This window comes from Haliaeetus leucocephalus, unplaced genomic scaffold (assembly GCF_000737465.1).
Source record: "Haliaeetus leucocephalus isolate CR32 unplaced genomic scaffold, Haliaeetus_leucocephalus-4.0 Scaffold13, whole genome shotgun sequence".
NCBI classification, from domain to species: domain Eukaryota; kingdom Metazoa; phylum Chordata; class Aves; order Accipitriformes; family Accipitridae; genus Haliaeetus; species Haliaeetus leucocephalus.
Window position 1 is genome coordinate 3,640,039 of NW_010972449.1, and position 18,108 is coordinate 3,658,146.

At 40.3% G+C, this 18,108-nt stretch overlaps 1 protein-coding gene across 6 annotated transcripts in view; it reads right to left on the reverse strand.

Moving 5' to 3' along the window:
* CABIN1 (calcineurin binding protein 1) overlaps nucleotides 1–18,108 on the reverse strand; it is a 124,563-nt gene that overhangs the window by 29,240 nt on the left and 77,215 nt on the right. For all 6 annotated transcript variants that reach the window (XM_010575400.1, XM_010575366.1, XM_010575374.1 and 3 more), the window contains 4 exons: nucleotides 5,039–5,202; nucleotides 2,897–2,993; nucleotides 1,125–1,766; nucleotides 588–662 (listed from right to left, as the gene is read on the reverse strand). In XM_010575400.1, the coding sequence (XP_010573702.1) occupies nucleotides 588–662; nucleotides 1,125–1,766; nucleotides 2,897–2,993; nucleotides 5,039–5,202 (978 nt within the window). The remainder of the gene's footprint in view (nucleotides 1–587; nucleotides 663–1,124; nucleotides 1,767–2,896; nucleotides 2,994–5,038; nucleotides 5,203–18,108) is intronic.

Below are 18,108 nucleotides of genomic sequence, written 5' to 3' on the forward strand. Positions count from 1 at the left end.
ATTCATCCAGTTTTCTTCTTGGCTTTGATTTCACATTAAGGACTGATAAATAACCATCCCTTTAAAGCTCTATAACTGTTTGCTGGATAAACCCAGAAACTACAAGCTAAAAACCAAACTGAGTAATGTAACAGAGTTAAAATCAGATTCTCGACCACGCAAGTTGAGAGGAAAGATATTAGGTATCTCTGGAGCAGAGTGCAATATTAGCAAGGGAAGAGCTGATGAGTTTTTTAGCCCTTAGGGATCAGAGATTAGTAATTACCATCCATGAAATGCTGAGGAAAGATGTGGACACTTAAGAAAATGGTAGTGAGCCATAAATATTTCAATTTGAAAATTGTTTGGGGTTTCCCCAAAAGCTTTTGGGCATGCAAAATATCCTTCAAGCCTGACAAAAATGGCAGCAATGACCCTAACAAAAGGGATGAGCTCCCTACACTAATGTGGCCCAACTTATCATAGATGACAACTATACAAGGGAAGTAGATATTTCTAATTGCTGCAAACACTCAGCAACAGACATGATCGTGCAGACTAAGTAATAAAAGCTTGTTACAAGCAGCCAGGGACTTCACAGTGCTTACCTGTTTCTGTGCTGATGCCCCCATATGCACCTGGCAAAACTTGACTGCCTGTTCAAGTGCTGCTTCTTCATCCACCTGAACAGAGAATCACAACTAATGAAGCTGTAATTACTTAGCTCATCTATAAATCTAATTAAATTCAGATGAAATGGGGATGTAGAGCATGGGAGTAAGGGGGAGAAGCAGCACTTCTATGGCTGAACAGTGATCTTAAGTTATTCATGAGTATTTATTCAAAGATACACAACTCCCTCTTAATTCAAACTAACATTTAGCATGATCAAACCCCATATAATTGGTATTATAGCTCTTAACTGATTTCAGATATTTAGTTCCAAAACATGGAGGGTCCTACTTTCCCCCCTCCCCCTGCAACAGTCTTGTCAAGAGAGTGGTTCTTCAGAGGTATTTATCTCTCTCCAACTTTTGAACAGATATAGGGCCAATTTTATACTGCTTTGTTTGGCAATTATTGTTATTCTATAATCACGTCTGACATCACACAGAGAAATTACAATTAATGATAAAATACTTCACCTGTTTAATCAGCATGTATGTTTCAGACATGATCTTCTCAATTTTACCCAGGTCATAGGCCATAACTTTCTGACCTTGCTGCCATACTCGATAAGCATCAAGCAGAAGTGTTTTCCCAGACTCCACATCCTCAAGTAATTTCCTCTTCCTGCTTGATCTCTGGACAGGTTCTTCTGTAGGTACTGCCTGAACTATTCCTTTAGCTGCCTGATACTGATGTTTTGAGCTGATACTTAGCTCTTCCAAAGAAAGTTCTGGAGTCCGGCTCTCTGGAGCTCTCTCCTTTGAGTTCCTGCCAGACTGAAGACGGTCTGGCTCACTGCGTTTACATGAAGAATCAATTTTTTCAGGGTCATTGGAATATCCATCAAGATCCATAGGCTCAATTGAACCAGGCCCAGGGAGCTCTTTAATTTCCTTGTCATTCTTGTCATCTTGTTCCAATATGTCCATAGCATTGGGAATTTGTCCCTGGGTCACTTCCTTTACTCCATTTTCAGTACTATGTACTACTCCATCTGATAAAACTGGTTTTTTGGGAAGGACATCTTTTCCCTCTTCAGCACTAGCTTTATTAGAGACGTCTGTTGTCATCCTTCCAGAAGCAAGGTTAGAAGACTTGGAATTCTGATCTTCTGAAACCTTAATAAAAGAAGTCATTCTTCTCTGTTATTATTGAAATCAGAAAGCATTTGAGCACAGGTATGACTACCATGAATGGACCATGAGTACCTTTACATTGCTGTCTCTGCTGAAGAAAATCAACAGCATAGGCTGAACCAAAGCTGCAATGTTTCCCCACCCCGCCACTACTTCAGCCTATACTGTGGGATCCAACTAAATGAAATCCAAGGTTTTAATAGCACAAAATTTTCTTCTAACGTACTGCAGTAAAAACTGAACCTGTTTCTTTTGGCAGCTGCAGATCAACCTCAAATTTAAGAATCTTCCTTTTGGTTGCTCTTACATAACTTTCTTCTTGTTAGTAGATCAAGAAGTATGCTAAACTCTGCTATAGTATTTTAATTTTTGGACCTTTACTTTGGTGATGGTCCAAAGGTAGAAAACCTTAGTACAACATCTCTTCTTTCAAAAATTGCTAGTGATACAATTCTTCCATCCAGATTTATGAACGAAGTATTTCATACACAGAGTTCCAGTGTTCTTAAGGATGTTTTCACTTAATCTGCTAAACCTATACTCTGTTAACTTGGAAAACCCTTAGGAACAAGCTCTTCCTTGAATGTGTTTGCCAAATAAACTTCCAATTTCCAGTCATCTTAACCTGGAAACTGATTGGTCTCTATATGACTTTTTAAAATTAAATCTAGATTATAATTAAATGTAATAATAGGTGTGGTGCTGTCAAGGTCTAGCAGTTAAAAATGGCTAGGCATGTCATATCTAGTGTCTGGTTTTGTTTTGCAAGAGGAATCTTAGTTCATTTTAAAATGAAATTTCCAGTAGACCCCACCTGAAAATGTAGCTGTTCTTATACTCCATGTAACTACCCTGATTTGAAATTGCAGGGACAGTCAAACCAAACTTACTGCAATCCATTCTCAACAACTGTATTTGTTACTGGATTTCAAAAATGAAAAACAACAATGCTGGAAGAAGGTTTTCTGTGTGGTTGCATATAAACAAAAGGTATTAGAAATAAGTGATAGTAATGTAGCCCTTCAGCCTCAGGAGATCTAAGGAATGAGTAAACTGAACCTAGAAAAATCTAATTACTAAATCAATGACCATTAAACACACTGCTGCCTTACCTGCGTCAGATCGTTGAGAGTGTCCTCCAACACTTTCACTGTAAGCACAAAGGCTTGTTGGGCCAGAACTTGGCGATCTGCATCACGCAAGTACTTCCTGTGCCACAGTAAGAGAACAGAAATTAAACTAACTGCCATAATCTTATAGGACTTTAAAAGCAAGAACCAGGACATTAAAAAAACAAAACAAAACACAACACAACACCAACCCCCCAACACAACAATTTTAAAACAAGTTAGAAGAAAGCAAACAAAACATATACAGTTGTATATTGAAATATAACACTTTAGCTATGCTTCCCTCCCCTCCTCCCCTCCCCACAATCATCAAAGATGACGTGCATGAAGCAAAAGAGCACTATCTACAAACAGAGGGGAGGGGAAAAAAAAACCCCAAACCCAAACCCAAAACAATAACAAACCAACCAATCAAACCGAGAGCAAAACAGACAACCAGAATTACAGTTTTCTTGTAGCAAGTCTTCTGTGCCCCTCAAATACCAGCTTTTTGTTCAAACCTTTTCTTGAAAAAGAGTATTAGTCACATGAAGCTATCTTGAACTGTCAGGTGATTTTCATGTTCTGGATAAACCGTGCATGGGAGATTAAGGACATGAGCAAATCCTTTCTCGTTGGTCATATCAGTTGTCTTTGAATCGAGGTTTTTTTAGAGCTAAAACACTGGTGTGGTAATACCTTTATTCCTATTTAGCATTGTAAAAAGCTAATATTGTGCATGTAAAACTTATTCATTCTATAGCTTCATTTAATTTTCTACAGCACTGTAACTTCTGTGTATTCTGACACAATGCTTTAGTTCACTTTCAAGGAAAACTTTCCAGCCATCAATCCCACCTGAGTTTGATGGAAAACTGAATTTCTATTTCAGAATTGGTTGGTTTTAATGAGGGCTAAAAATCAAGTAAATAACTTTGAAGGGTACTATTTCAGTCAAAAAGCCAACACTTTTAAAACGCCTATTTTCTCTCTACAGTATTACATTAAATTGGTAAATTTATGGTTTGCTTTTCAGCAAAAAGATACAAAAAACTGGCTCCTCATTACTTCAGTAATAACTAAAGTTCAGCTAAAAACACCCTATTTTTAAAAATAGGGTAGTTACAGGCATATACCAGACACACCCAGCATATTTGCATTTATAAGTTCCTGTAACGATTATAGTTCACCATAGCTGGCACTGGCTGATCCAACATGTCCAATTACTTGTTTGTTAAATTCAGTCTAGACTTATAAATAACATAATATTTTTAGTACAACTGTGGGCTTGCTTAGGACAGAATTTAAACCTTCTATGGTCCAGTACTTCTGATATGCTAAAAGTCAAAGTATTTTTGGCTTCAAGCTTGCTGGACATGTGGTGACATATTCCCAGACATACGACAATCTATGCAAATTCACATGCACTCACACTCAAAAACACATGAAGAAACCTTCATTGCCTCCAACTTATTGCCATCAATCATTCAGTTCGATTTCTTAAGCATCTGCCAGAGACTAATTTCAACATTTCCCACTCGGCAAGCTACTAGAATTTTACCTCAATTGCTTCAATATTTTCCTTAGATGTTTATTTTGGTCTTCACATTGATACAAATCTGTATATAGCTCACATTAAATGGCTTCTTTTTTCTTAAATAAGGTTAATGCAATTAAAATTAGATCACCCCTGAATAGGATAAGCTTTTTAAATAGCATCAGCTGCCAACAAGCACATAACCATTGTTCAGTCTGTCAAGGATTACAGGAAGGCAGGATGCCTGGGCTGTGACCTCCCTCACTGGACACAGCTCTTATGCAAGAGGCCAGCAGAGGGGTGCAGAAGTCACGATGCTCTGTTCCACCAGTGAATCCCTCCACACGACAGAAAACCTCTGCAAGTCTGTTAAGGCAGCTGTATGGCTGCTCTGAGTTTCGAGAGAAATTCAGAGAAATTCTAGACTCTATTACGGAATTGTAATCCTGAGAAAAATTACCCATCATTCCACTATATTCCTGAGGAAATCGGTCTAACCACTTTTTTTTTTTCCTAAACTAAGAACATCTTTAAATAAAATAGTTACAAATTGAACAAAATATACTCAAAGCTTTACAAAGTAACAGATTAAAATAAATATATCATACTTTCCCTGATCAGGGGTTCTCTGTAGCATAGATGAGACTTTCAGCAAGGTGTTGTAATCCTTTAGCTGTGACAGCACATTGAGCAGTAAGACAATAGAGCGGTTCATATGAGATGCAAAACTGCCGGGGCGGTCGATCTCATCCACGGGGATGCGCCAGATTCCCTGCAGAAAAAAAAGAAAAGAGGAAACCTCTACAGAGGGATCCAACTGAAAAGGACAGAAATCTTGAAATACGAATCAGATTCCACAGCATACTGCATTTCACTGAGGGTCAGGGGAAAAATGGATAGACAAATGCTGTGGTCCTTCAGACACGGAGATCTGGATTTAAAGTCGACTGATTCCTGCCAGCAGCAAAAGAGGGAGGCTTGCAGGAGGCCACAGCACACCTAAATATTCTTCTGAACTATTCCCAGAAAAAAAGCAAGCAAAGCCTAAATTATACTGTGCATTTTTCTTATTATGTCTGTGAACATGTCTTCCTAAGCCAAAGCTCAACTACCATAAAAAACAAGGAGTAACTTAAAATAAGCTTTCCTAGCCCGAAAGCTGCTACTTTTGTGCAGCCACAGCAAGCTTCTACCTTCAAATAATCTGTTCCTGAATGTCTTAGGAACTTGGTTACTGCCTTGATATCATCAGTGTTCACCATGGCACTAACCAGTCTGTTAGGAAGAATCAGATTCCTCAGCAGTATCCATTTTCCAATGGCAGATTCAAATCCCTCTAATTAAATTTTGGGACAAGGGAATCTTTGGGGAGCAAGGCTGGACACTGATAGAAAATACAATTTAGTTATGGTTAGTCAGGTCAGATTTGCAATGTCTAATAAGCCTAAGGAGATTTTTTTCAGGTGTTTAACATGGATGCTGTCAACACACTAGTCAACCATATCTGAAAAAATGCAATGCAAATATTACTATGCTTGCATGTTAGTATGTAACTTATATTATGACCTTTCACAAAAACTGCTGTTACGTCACTCCAAACCCTTCCCTTGTGCTTTATTCAGTTCTGAAACTTTTCCTGTAGTAGCTCTTTAAGATGAAAATCCTCTGGTCATGTATACCATTTTGTGACAATGCAGGAAAGAATAGTTTCATTGATAGCAGTACTTGCTCTCAGTACCTGACTGAAAATGAATTCTGCTTTCCAAACCTGTTCAGAGAGCAGGATATACTAATATTTACTCTTTTATCCTTGTTTAAAGGTCTTGCTTTGATATTTTTAGCTTTCCTTTTAGTGTGAGCAAAATTCTTCAGAACTTAATGCAAAGTGGAAGGAAAGAAAATGATTACTACAATCATAAATTACATTTGACCACAAAAGAAGTAGATACGTAACAGGCCTGTATACAACGGACCCTCCCCCTGCATGTCTTCAGGGAATGGGCAGTTCTACTCCATAGGATGTATAGGAACTTGGGAAAAAAATACACACAAATATCAGTGTTTTTAAATAGGAAACAATGACTTCAACTAGATATAATGCACAGACTGTTCTGCCAAATTTTGTTATTCTTGCTTTTCCTCATGCTCTCTACTGTGATCACTGGGGGAGTAAGAGAGAAAGCCATTTTTCCTCTTTGCTCCCTGAAGCTTTCTTGCAGGCTTCTTTTTGTAGCTTCCCTTTTCTAGAAAGTACCTAAAACCGAACCGTGACTGACCCCTGAGGCACAACCGTCGCTTCCTCCTATGCCCAACTACCAACGTCCACAAGTACCTTCTGCGGCTTGGTGGCAAAGATCTTATCTGCTCATGCAGCTCAGTAGCTCTCAAGCATGTACAGATCTTGTAGGTAATAGTTCCGTAAAACAGCACATACTTAATTTAAACAGACAAGCTTTTTCTTCCCCCAAACTATACAGTGACTTTCCTTTCAGGCTACAGATGAAACACACACATTCTGGAGCTGATATTTTTTGCTTCTCTGCACATATGTAAACTGGGTTTCTGCCAAATCCTAAAACAATTGAATGCCTCATAATGGCACCACATTGCAAGAACCTACTTAGCCAATTTAACTATACAAAACAATTTATGGTCAACTTAGATGCATACTGTAGGAATGGAAGACAGCCAATGTGTAGGTTCCTGGTCTTTTTCAGCATTATCTCATCCTTCATTTGAATTAGGCAGATCACTTGAAGGGAGCTTTCACATGCCGTATGTGGAATCAGTTGAAAATAATCTTGCAGCTCCTTCTCACATGTCCTGTGTATACATTTTAATGCTACCCCAGAAATTATAATAATGCAGTAAACCCATTTGCAATGACAGAATATGCTAATTGCAGCTAGAAAGCTGTGAAAGTTATAAAGTCCATCTGACAGAAACAAAGTTGCATGTTTTGGGGAATGCTGCTCTTCTTTCTACAACAGGGCACCTTGGAATAGCTTAAATTAAAACTCACACTAGGAATGTTTGAGTTTACTTTACCATTGGCATTACAAAAGAAGGTCTGATTTTAAAATGAAAGTCACTACCTTTTCATGTGTTGACTTGCAGTTTTATAAATGCAAAACAGCAATAAATAAGATTACTGTCCTATGTAACATACCTGCCTATTTCACATGTAGCCTCAAGCCAAAAGCAGAAAGAAACCTGCCATCAGGAGTCAGAACAATCTTCATTCCACCATGATTTTACTAAGCAATATGCAAAACACTGATGTTAAAGTGAGCTTATCAGAATTTATTTCATGACTGATGTTGAATTCTTTTTAAAACTGCAATTTGAGTCAGAGACTGAAGAAAGTCTCATTCAAACCTCTCCCAAAGAGAAGTTTAACTAAGCCCATCAGGCATGAATTTTTCCTTCCTAAGTATCAATAACCTTCAGGAGGAATATTTCTGAATTCAGATCATATATTGTAACTTTTTTAAAAAGCTGAATGCTAGGTTTTTTAACAAAACTTAAGAAAGATACAAATGGAAAGCTTGTAATGAAGTAACTGGGGAGGAGACTGGAAAAAGTTATTCAGTTTGACTAAAATTACAGTTTTCGTATCATCATTTGAAAATTCAGATTTGTTAGCAAAGTACCTCTCTTGAAAGTACACACACAGAGGAGTACAGATCCTTGCGACAAACATTTGCAGTTCTTTGAAAGGTTTTGTTACTTTATCACCACTCAGGCCACTTGACAAAATGTCTCCGGCTCTGGCCACCAAAAGGATTTTACATCCAACACACCGCTCCTGTTCGCTGGCCACCATTCCCACAGTCGAAAGGTTCTCCTCCCTCCTGCAACAGCCAGCGAAGCTGTTTACATGAAACTAGAGGAAGGAGTGAGATGCTTCCAACAACTCCAAAATGCCTCTCAGGATCCAAAACATCAAGCTGCTCTCCATGCCTTCCTGGCTAAATAAACACTCTGTAAGGGCTGGGGGCGGGGGAAGCAAGCCTGATCTGGGAGCATGTGAAAACGCTGTGGATAACTTAATACTGAATTTTACATTAAATGTGAAACTGAATAATGAAGTCAGTACGCCACATTCCTGGTGACAGGTTTTTAAATTGTTTTTCAGCTTGAAACTTGCTGCACAACCTCCCCTTGCAGAAGAACTGAAGACTCGGGGAGGAGGGTGAGGAAAAGAGGACCATGCTGCACAGGGTTTTGTGAGCACCAGCTACAGCAGTAGTGGATACTTTCTAGCTCAGTGACTGAAAATAGAAAGGAAGGAAGTGCTTATTATTCCTCCATGCTGCTTACTCCAGAACTTTACGGGAGGGGATTCCCTGGGGTTTAGGAATGCCTCTCTGAGGAGGAAAGGCTGTCAGTTCTCAACAAAACCCAAACTTCTCTGGGGATGGCGGCTGCTGACACTGCAGAGCTTCAGAGTAAGCCATTTTCCAAGCCGAGATCAAACTTTACTCTCTCACTGCTCCATGGTTTCTCTTAATGAAATGGAGAAATGCTAGCCATACTTCAGATGTTCCAATTCACATATAACAAGCACACACATATAAAAACTACTGCTACAAATAAAGACCTCCAATTACTTACGACTCAATTCCCTTTTTTTTTTTTCTTTCTTTTTTCCCAAGGAGTCCCAGAAGTGCAAGTTGCACCACATAAAACAAACTCAATTCCACTGCTGCCTTCAAGTGACCAAAGCAAAACGAAACACTTCATTTGTCAGTCTCAGTAATGTCCTACTAAGAAGAGCCTTTAGTAAAAACAAAACTAATTAAGCACTATTTTAAGATTGTTAGAAAATATGGCAAAACTAACAAACCAACTAATAAAGTGGTGCAGGGAAGCCACTGATTAATAATGCAACAACCTACACAGTATTTTAAAATCAGAAGTTGAACTAGGTACAATTACATAATCCCTGGAAAGCTCACACTTCCCTAAACTTTTTTTTTTTTTTTAAGTCTCTGTTTTAATACAGGGTTAAGCACAACATACTGAAGTACTACTAGCTTTACTCCTGCCCTCTCTTCACAGTTACTTAGGTCAACATTAACATCTTGCCCTTGAGGCCTGAAAAGGAAAGGAATATGGTTCGGGCTGAACAGTTTCAACACACAGGATTTGAAACCTCACTCTTTTCAGCTAGGAAAGTGCAGCATGGACCCTTGAATATCCCTGCTCCTCTTTGTAAGCATCGCTCTATTTAATGTTCAAGTCAGTAAGCATGTGTTTGCTTTACTCATGACTTCCTGCTAGTTCTGAGTATAACCATTAAAACCACTGTTCCCTCCCCCATTTAGCAAATTACTAACCCACCTTTTCTCATCCAATCTTAACATGCCCCCCTATCTCTTATTATTTTACTCTGCCACCTGATTTTAGCTTTTCTTCTTTTCTACAGACAATTCTATTATTTTTCTTCCTCGGTTCCTCATTTCATCCACACAGCTATTCAGTACGTAGTGGAACAATTCCACCCCTGTGAACAGGAATGCAAGTGGGTACAAAAGTATTAAGAAATGAAAGCAGCTATATTCAGAATATTAAAATTATTAGCTGCAGGGACTTGTGTCATCAAGGAAAAAAAAAGCAGCCCCTGTTTTCTGTAACTTAGCCAATTTCAGAAAAATCTTACAAACTTTTTCGGAGTATTTAAGCAGCACTCCTCTTGTCTATTGTTAGTCTTGTTCACATAGTACAATAACAGAATATAAAAAATAGCATGACAATAAATAAATGACATTTTATCAACCTGGAAAAGGAAACAGAAATAAGGCAAAACTGCAGCAACTTCCTTTCAATAAGTCAGAACCAAGCAGGATTACAATTCCTGGTCTACAAGGTAAATATTGTCCATTTCTTTTTTTCTTCTTTTTTAAATACACACACACTTGGAACTGAATAAACAACATGTATGCTTTCTGGAAAAACTCTGGAATTCTGCAGCATTATTTTAGCAAGAGAACAGCATGAAAAATACTGACAAATGAAAATGCTCCACATGCTCCAATTATCATATGCTGATACAGAAACATAATGGACAATTTTCACCTCTTATTTCTCTCTCCAAAATACAACGCATTTTCAGAGTCTTAAATTTCAGATTTTTTAATTTCTAGAACAATCATTTTACAGCTGACTCGACATTAAATTGGTTTTAACCCTATGAAAAGAACACTCAAGCCATATCCACCAGGAGAGACTATCATGTGTGAGCGTGAGTCAGGGACATACACACACAAGGCAGGGAAAGGGAGTAATTTCCTTGCCGCATAAGCAATTATAAAAAAACAGAAATGCCTCGTTAAGATGATGAGTTACAACTTCAGGTGGAATTTGCGAAACAGAAACCGAGGGCTACAGATAGTTTTGCAAAACATTGGGTTTGGCCGTTTGCCAGGCAGAATCTAGAGTCTAGCTTTTGTTCACTCTGTCAGGAGGCTTGAGGAGTTTTTACTCAGATGGTTCCCATGTACCATGTGATTTCACAACGACGTCAACAGAAAGTCACATCGCCTCTTTTTAAAGGGAAATGGCTAACTAGACTATAAAAAGAGGAAATAAAGAATCCATTCTACTCCGTGGCTACAATGGAAAGACAGACAGAGAAGAAAGTGAGAAGGAGCCAACAGGCTGTTCTCTTAAAACCTGTTTTGAAGGTGCAATCCTCTTCAAGCAATGACACAGCTGCGTTCCCTCCGGAGCTCTGCAACGGTGTGCCTCAGGCAGACATCACCCACTTGAAAATCCAGGAAACACAGGAGGTATGTGCATAATGCATCATCCCCTGGATGAAGAAGACTGCTCCCCACACTAATTTTCCAGGTTAACGCCAGCAGTGCCGGTGGAGCATCCTTCCCCAGAGTACTCTAAGAAACAAACCTTAGATTCCCTCTTGTCTAGCCCCTCATTTCTCTACTCTGCAAATCTAGGGTGCTAAAGCAAAGGTGGATTTGAAGATATAGCTGTGGAACACTGATTTTTTTTTTATCTTTTTTTGCGTTCCCTCCCCGCCCCCATTGGCAACTTTAAAGAAGGTTCCCTTTTGGACAGCTGGACAACTCCTCAAGCTGGAAGGTCAGTTATTGATAAAAAGACTTTTGGACAAATTACTTTAGTACATTTATTTTATTTCCTCCAGAAGTTGCTCCCTTTTACCAGCTGTATTTTAGGAAAGAGAGAAAAAGTGACTGGTCAGGAAAGGAATTAAATTATCAGCAAAGTTTCACTCACTGTGTCTTGCAGCCAATCCAGGGTTTAAGAAGGAGAGAACGAAGGTTGCCAAAGGGATGCAGAAGAGCAGAAGTCATCCAGAGATTTAGTCAGGCACTTTATGTCCTCAAAGGAAAACACCGAGCAAGGTGTCTGCTCACCCATGTTGGAATTTCTTATTCTGCCTTTGTTACTTCAATATCTTTTTCTGGGGTACATTTTGGTTTATGTCCTGTCCCTGTCAGAAAGAGCCTGGAATTCTTTCTTTGGGAGGATATAAAGCACAGAAATCCAAAGAGTACAGAATGCTTCTAGATCTTCTAATAAGCAAATAATTTGATGCAGAAACCTAATAAAAGAATATGAAACCCTCAACAGGAAAACTCTTTACCAGGATTTTGCATTTCTTTAGGCATTCTCAGGGGCCAGACGCAGGAAGATTTCTTTAGCACCAAAGTAGGTGGTTAGCAGGGCACATCTAGAGATTGACAGGGGTTCTGGTTTTGTCTAACAGACAGCCTTTCTTTGTTTTAAGAAGATTTTTCTGCTTAAATCTTTTCTGCATACCTGCTACAACCAGACTGCCTGGCATCAGATGCAAATGGTACTCAAAGCTAATGAAACAAGCTTGGTACAGTCCATCCATGTGCCTGGAAGTGGGCAGGCTCCTGCACTAGCTCCCCTGCAGACATTAGCAAAGTCTCTTTTTTTGACACATGGGATTCATTTAATCTAACTCCACATTTTATAGATATGATATAGACACATACATTTAATGGTATCACCCAGAAACCTTTTACAGAGAGAAAAAGGCATTTCGGGAATGTGGCTCACCTGAGCTATTATAAGCTGCACCTTAGGATGAGATGGCTACACACTAGAAATTACTATCTCCCTTGAACGCAAAGGATGATGACTAAGCCATAAAAGATGACAAATGTTACAAATGCCAACCAGCAAGTCTGCAAGGCAGTTCTGGTCTCTATCAGTGGCATGCCAAGGTCGAGCCCCACTACTCATTCTTATTCCTAAGGGAGGTGCTACAGAACCAGAAACAGAATTGGGGCTAACACAAAGCTGTTGGTTCCTAGAGAAGGGCAGGTTTCAGGATCGTGAGATTTTTTTACCTAGACTCCCAGACTTCTGTCACTAGAGTGACTGTCCCCATCTTCCCAGAGGTTACAAAATAAACAGTTAGTAGTGTACATGCATTTTAACCAGTATTAGATTCTATTTGGTGGAGGGAGGGTTACCTCAGCCTAATTTTAAGAAAATCAAAAACTGATTCAGAATACAGAACCATCAGCTATCATCTTTGCCTACATCTGGTAACAGCCAAAATTAGTGAACCCGGCACAGTGTATTGCTAACGTTACTCTGACAACACTCCTGCCTTAAAAGAATACAAGAGCAGTACAGCATAACAAAGCCTAGGTATGAAGAAGAGAGATTAGAAATACCTAGCAATCTAATGCAGGGACAGAAGAGTTAAAGTCTGGAGATAAGTCTCAAATGCCTCGCTCTCCAAAAGGTAGCCTTTCCACTCCTCTGGGAATAACAACAGGACAACGCTTAAACGGAGAAGTTAAACGTAAGACAGATGTTCAAAAGGATGTGGAGAATGATACAATCTGTGGAATGTCCAAACGGGCCAAGGGCAAGGCAGCTGCTACAAGCAAAAGATGACAGATTTTTCACAGGAATATCAGCTAATTTTCAAATTGGGTGGATGAGTACAGTAAAGGCAAAATGCTAAATCTTATCTACCTGCCTTATAGGTGCCTAAAGTTGTCTATCTCCAGACAGCTTGCACTGATTCACCTCCATCATCTAGTGCAGTATACATGAGACTAGAAAGAAAAGGAGGACCAGAACTTCATAACATTAAAAGGTATGCTAACTGTTGAAATTCGGCACACTGTTAACGTAGAATTATGAGTTGTTCGGAGATTCTTCATGCTGAAACACTGCAGAAAGTGTCTCCTTCTAGTATAGGATGCCACCTTTTACTATTTCAGTAGGCTTGAAGGATTTCACAGGGTTTGAATAAACACATTTTCGCCTACTTCAACAACCACATTCTAGATGTAAACTACTGATTACCCAATACATAAAATGTGATTACCCTTTTAATAGCAAGGCAGTCTCCACATACAAGACTCAACTGATTTTGAGCATTTTAAACTAGGCTGTCAGAGTGCTAAAAGGTTCTTTTACCAAAATACTCAAATTTTTATGCCAAGAAAACCTGCTCTTCAATCCTACATCCCTTACTTTTCAGCAAACAAAACGCTTAACTGCCCACTCCTGCCCCACAGCTGACATTCAGCATCCCTGCACTGACAGCACGGAGTGTCTTTCAGCTTTTAGACTCTCTTCTACAGAATGACGCACACACTAAAATATCAAGATGAGAAGCTGTAAAACCCCAGTGTTTGCAAAATATTTCAGCATATTCATACAGTGCTTAGAAAAAATAACATCATCCACCTGTGTGTTTTACAAACATATCACCAAATTAGACTCAAAATCTCAGAAAATACCAAAAGCTAGAGGGTCTCAGGTTAGATCAGTAGTGCGGAGGAAAATGCTATCATTTCAGAAAACAACACTGATGAAGCACTCAATGTTCTTTCTTGTCGGCATCAAATCACTAGAATACAAGGCATTAGGAGATCACGCTGAAAGAGGTCTTCCAGCCTTAAGGAACATAAATCAAAAGGTCCAGAGAACACTTGCTACTAGTTTCTATCACAGTTTTTGAAAAGACAAAACCCTCTAAAGCAGTATCACATGGCAGCTCATAAAATACAATCAAGTGATATCCTTTAAAACTACTAGAGAAGAGCCTTCAGCTTAATTTCATCTTGATATAAAATTTCATCTTCGTGTAAAATTACCTAGAAACATTCTCCTTACAATACCTTTTGGCTAAGATGCATCCTTCAGACACATGAGTTTCTCTTATCTCAGAGCACTATGGGTGATCATGCAGCCACATCATCTAACTTTGGGGGCCCACATAAGGACTTTTCAAAATAGTACGTTTTTCCTCAGCAACCCATTGGGCATAGCTTCTGTCGACTGACCGAGCAAGTACGAAAAAGTTAAGTAGGTTCGAGGTGATGCAACACAAAACCAAACAGATTTGCGTACTGTACATACTGCAACTTGGTCAGAAAAGAGCCATGCTGTCATTAGTAGGTGACATATCAATATGTAGTTGTAACAACTACCTCTGGCTGGATACTGGCAATCTTTCATCAAATTTTCTTTAGGGTTGTTATGACCTCAGACTCATGTTTAGTAGCTTATAAGCCACAGCCTTCAAAATATACATAGGTAGGGGGTTTTGCAGTTTATTTAGGAACAAATCTAGATTATGGAAAAAGCTAGTAAATTTCACTGAATAGACTGTGAAGTTATTTACAAAAATTAAGACAGCTGCATATCTGAATGTAATGAAGAACTGTCAATATTTTTAATAGCACGAATATAAACAAGTACCACTAACCAGGAGAAAACATAAAATGCCACACATACCAGGAACAGTACTAAAAAAATTATACTCAACTGTTTGCTATTAGCCATCAAATTCTAAAAGCCTTTTCGAAAGCAACAAGAATGGCATGTTCCATCACCAGCTGGTATTTCGGTGTGCACACACTATCTGGAAAGGCAGAGAAATACTTGCATCTTTTGTCAACATTGAGAGCAAAAGTAACAGGGAGCTGAACTGAACAAAAATTTAAACTCCTCTAGTGTTCTGACAGAGGTAAAGTGACAGCAGGAGCTAGTGGAAAAGCCTTTTAATCTCAAATCAGAATCCTGTAAGATCTGACTGGGGTTCCCTATTCTTTTTTTTTAATGCCAGTTCTATAAAGATATGTGTTTGCAAATACATGACTTAGTTCATATTTGAAGGTCACAGTTCTGTCTGAGGTTTCATACTGACTTAGGAGTGACAGAAGCACACATCCTGGATTTCAAACTGTTTGTCAGCTGAAGTTGAGGGCAGAAAGCAGCTTATTTAAAATAGGTTCTAAGAAACAAATATCCCATATTAGCAGTTACGAACCAGAAAAAGACCTATGCCGTGGTATAAAAAGCAGGCAAGCCTTGGAGAAAACATATCCTTGCAAACAACTAAAGCTCTATGTGAGTTTGCACATTTCATCCTCACCAATTAAGATCTTCAAATTAAGTTATTAGGAGCTGACAGATAACTCATTTCACTATCTCTCCTCCACCCACTACAGCAGCGTCCATAGAACACTTCCCTTCTCTGTCCAGCAAGTGGAGGCCCTGAATGAATCCTGACTGCTATAAAAGGCAAAAAAATCTCTTAGCGTTATGCACCCCATAGCTAACCTCGGAATATCTTTTCTCCTCTGATACAGGAATTCATGCAACAAAACAGAATTTCAGTAACCTGCTATTCAACTTGGTTGTTGTTTTTATTTTTGGAGAGGGGGTGGAATGTGTGTTAACAACTAATGCTACCTTGCTTTCAGAGACTCCCAGGGCTTCCTCAACAATACAGGGTTTAAAAACAAACAAACAAAAGTAGTTCTTTATCCAATTATAAGAGTTAGCAGAAATGTCTAATTCAAGTAAACATTTAGGCAGAAGCCTGCCTAGCACCCCAAGTGAAGTTGACCGATCTTTGGTAACACCAGAGGAACAAGACATTGCAGAGAAGCTGTAATTCAATTACCCTATTTACAGTAATGTAAATCACAGTATACACAAGGGATCTTCCATATTCAACCAGCAGCAATACTACGACAGTTTAATCTAGCACAAAGCATGGCAGTGACTCAGTTAGCTAGGCAGAAGACAGGGTACAGTCTGCTGGTGTTTGATTTCAGGGATATTGCGAGATAGTTCCTATTTGTTTGAGAACAACCAGAGTAATTATGGAGGGGGAGGAGGAGCGAGGAAGGCCTCAACATTTAGAGTATTTCAGACTCCGGTAAAGATGCTAAAACCACACAGAAGTCCTACTGTTGAAAATAACCAGAACAATATCTGGGTATTCAAGATGTCAACCTGAATATGCTCCAATAAAAAAGACACATCTCGCAGCTCCCTGGGTAATAAAAACCTCCCAGCATATGCTTTAATTCCTAGATCTCCTAGATCTGCTTCACGCAAAATACCCACAGCACACACAAAAATCTGCCGTTGCACAAATAAACACATGCTGCAGTAAATTAAAAAAATAGAAACATGAAGCTGCCACAGCCAATGCCGCAAACAGCATGTGGCACTTGCTTTATGCACAACACCAGAATTTACTGCAATTAAGACATACGTTCTAAAATTATAAACATGTGACCAAAGCTGACTGGTTTTAACAAACTGCTAATTAAATTGGAATCCTCTTATCCTCTCGCTCTCTTTAGCTGAATGAAGCGGTGACTGCTACAGCATAGTAGCTCATGCAAAATAGATACTGAACAACAGGCTTTTCTGTTAGGTCACCGTTAAGAAGGGGAATCTCCAGCGTGAGCCTGGCCGTCGTAGGCAGAACAGCAGAGTGCACGCCAGAGATCGCAGCTGGGTTGCTCTGTGCCAGACGTGATTTTTACAGACCTACCATCTCTTTTTCCTTCTAGACACGAAAGCCTCCCCTTGCAAGCTTTAGGGCTGAACTGAAAACGAGGGTGCTAAATAATTCATCCCACTAAGGGGCTGGAGGAAGGAGACCGAGAAATCCCGAACAATGCAGGCAGAAGAAAACAAAAATCCCTCACCCTTTCGCCCCCCCTTCCAAACTTCTCTCGACTCCGCCGTTCCCCATTGCTGTCAGGATTTTCCTCTGCGCAGCAAAAGCAGGTCAGTTACAGCCCGTAACCGGAGGCGAAGCGAAAACTAAGGGAGTAAGTATTTCCCAACCACGGCGGCAAATGTCACCCGAGCGCATCGCAGCCGGCTGCCCGCTCGGCGCTGGGGGTGAACCCTGCGGGCGCCCGGCGCCCGCCCAGCCCGGCCCCGGGGAAGGGATTCCCCGCGGCGGCCGCGGGGAACGACCAGCTGGCTCGGGGAAGGGCTTTAACACCCGCGGCCAAGCCGAACAGGAGGGAACGAAGGCACGCCACGCCGACAAACGCCCTACGATTTTGGGGGGGGGACCGGCAGCTATTTGTGCTTCTGCCGGCAGAGAGAAAGCAAACTTCGCTACAACACCTCATCGGTCCCCGCCGGGGAGGCCCCCGGGAGGCATCACCCCGCAAGCCCAGCGCCCTGCCTGCAGCCAGCAGCACCGGCGCCTTTTCTCCGCCGAGCGAGAGGCGCCTTCCCCTCCCGGCCCCCCGGCCCCGGCCTCCCCGCGGGGCGGCGGCGGCGGCGGCGGGGGGGTGGGTGGAAGTTTCCCTCGAGCCTCCCGCACCCGCCCCACGCGGGGCGTCCCCCCCCCCGCACTCACTCACTC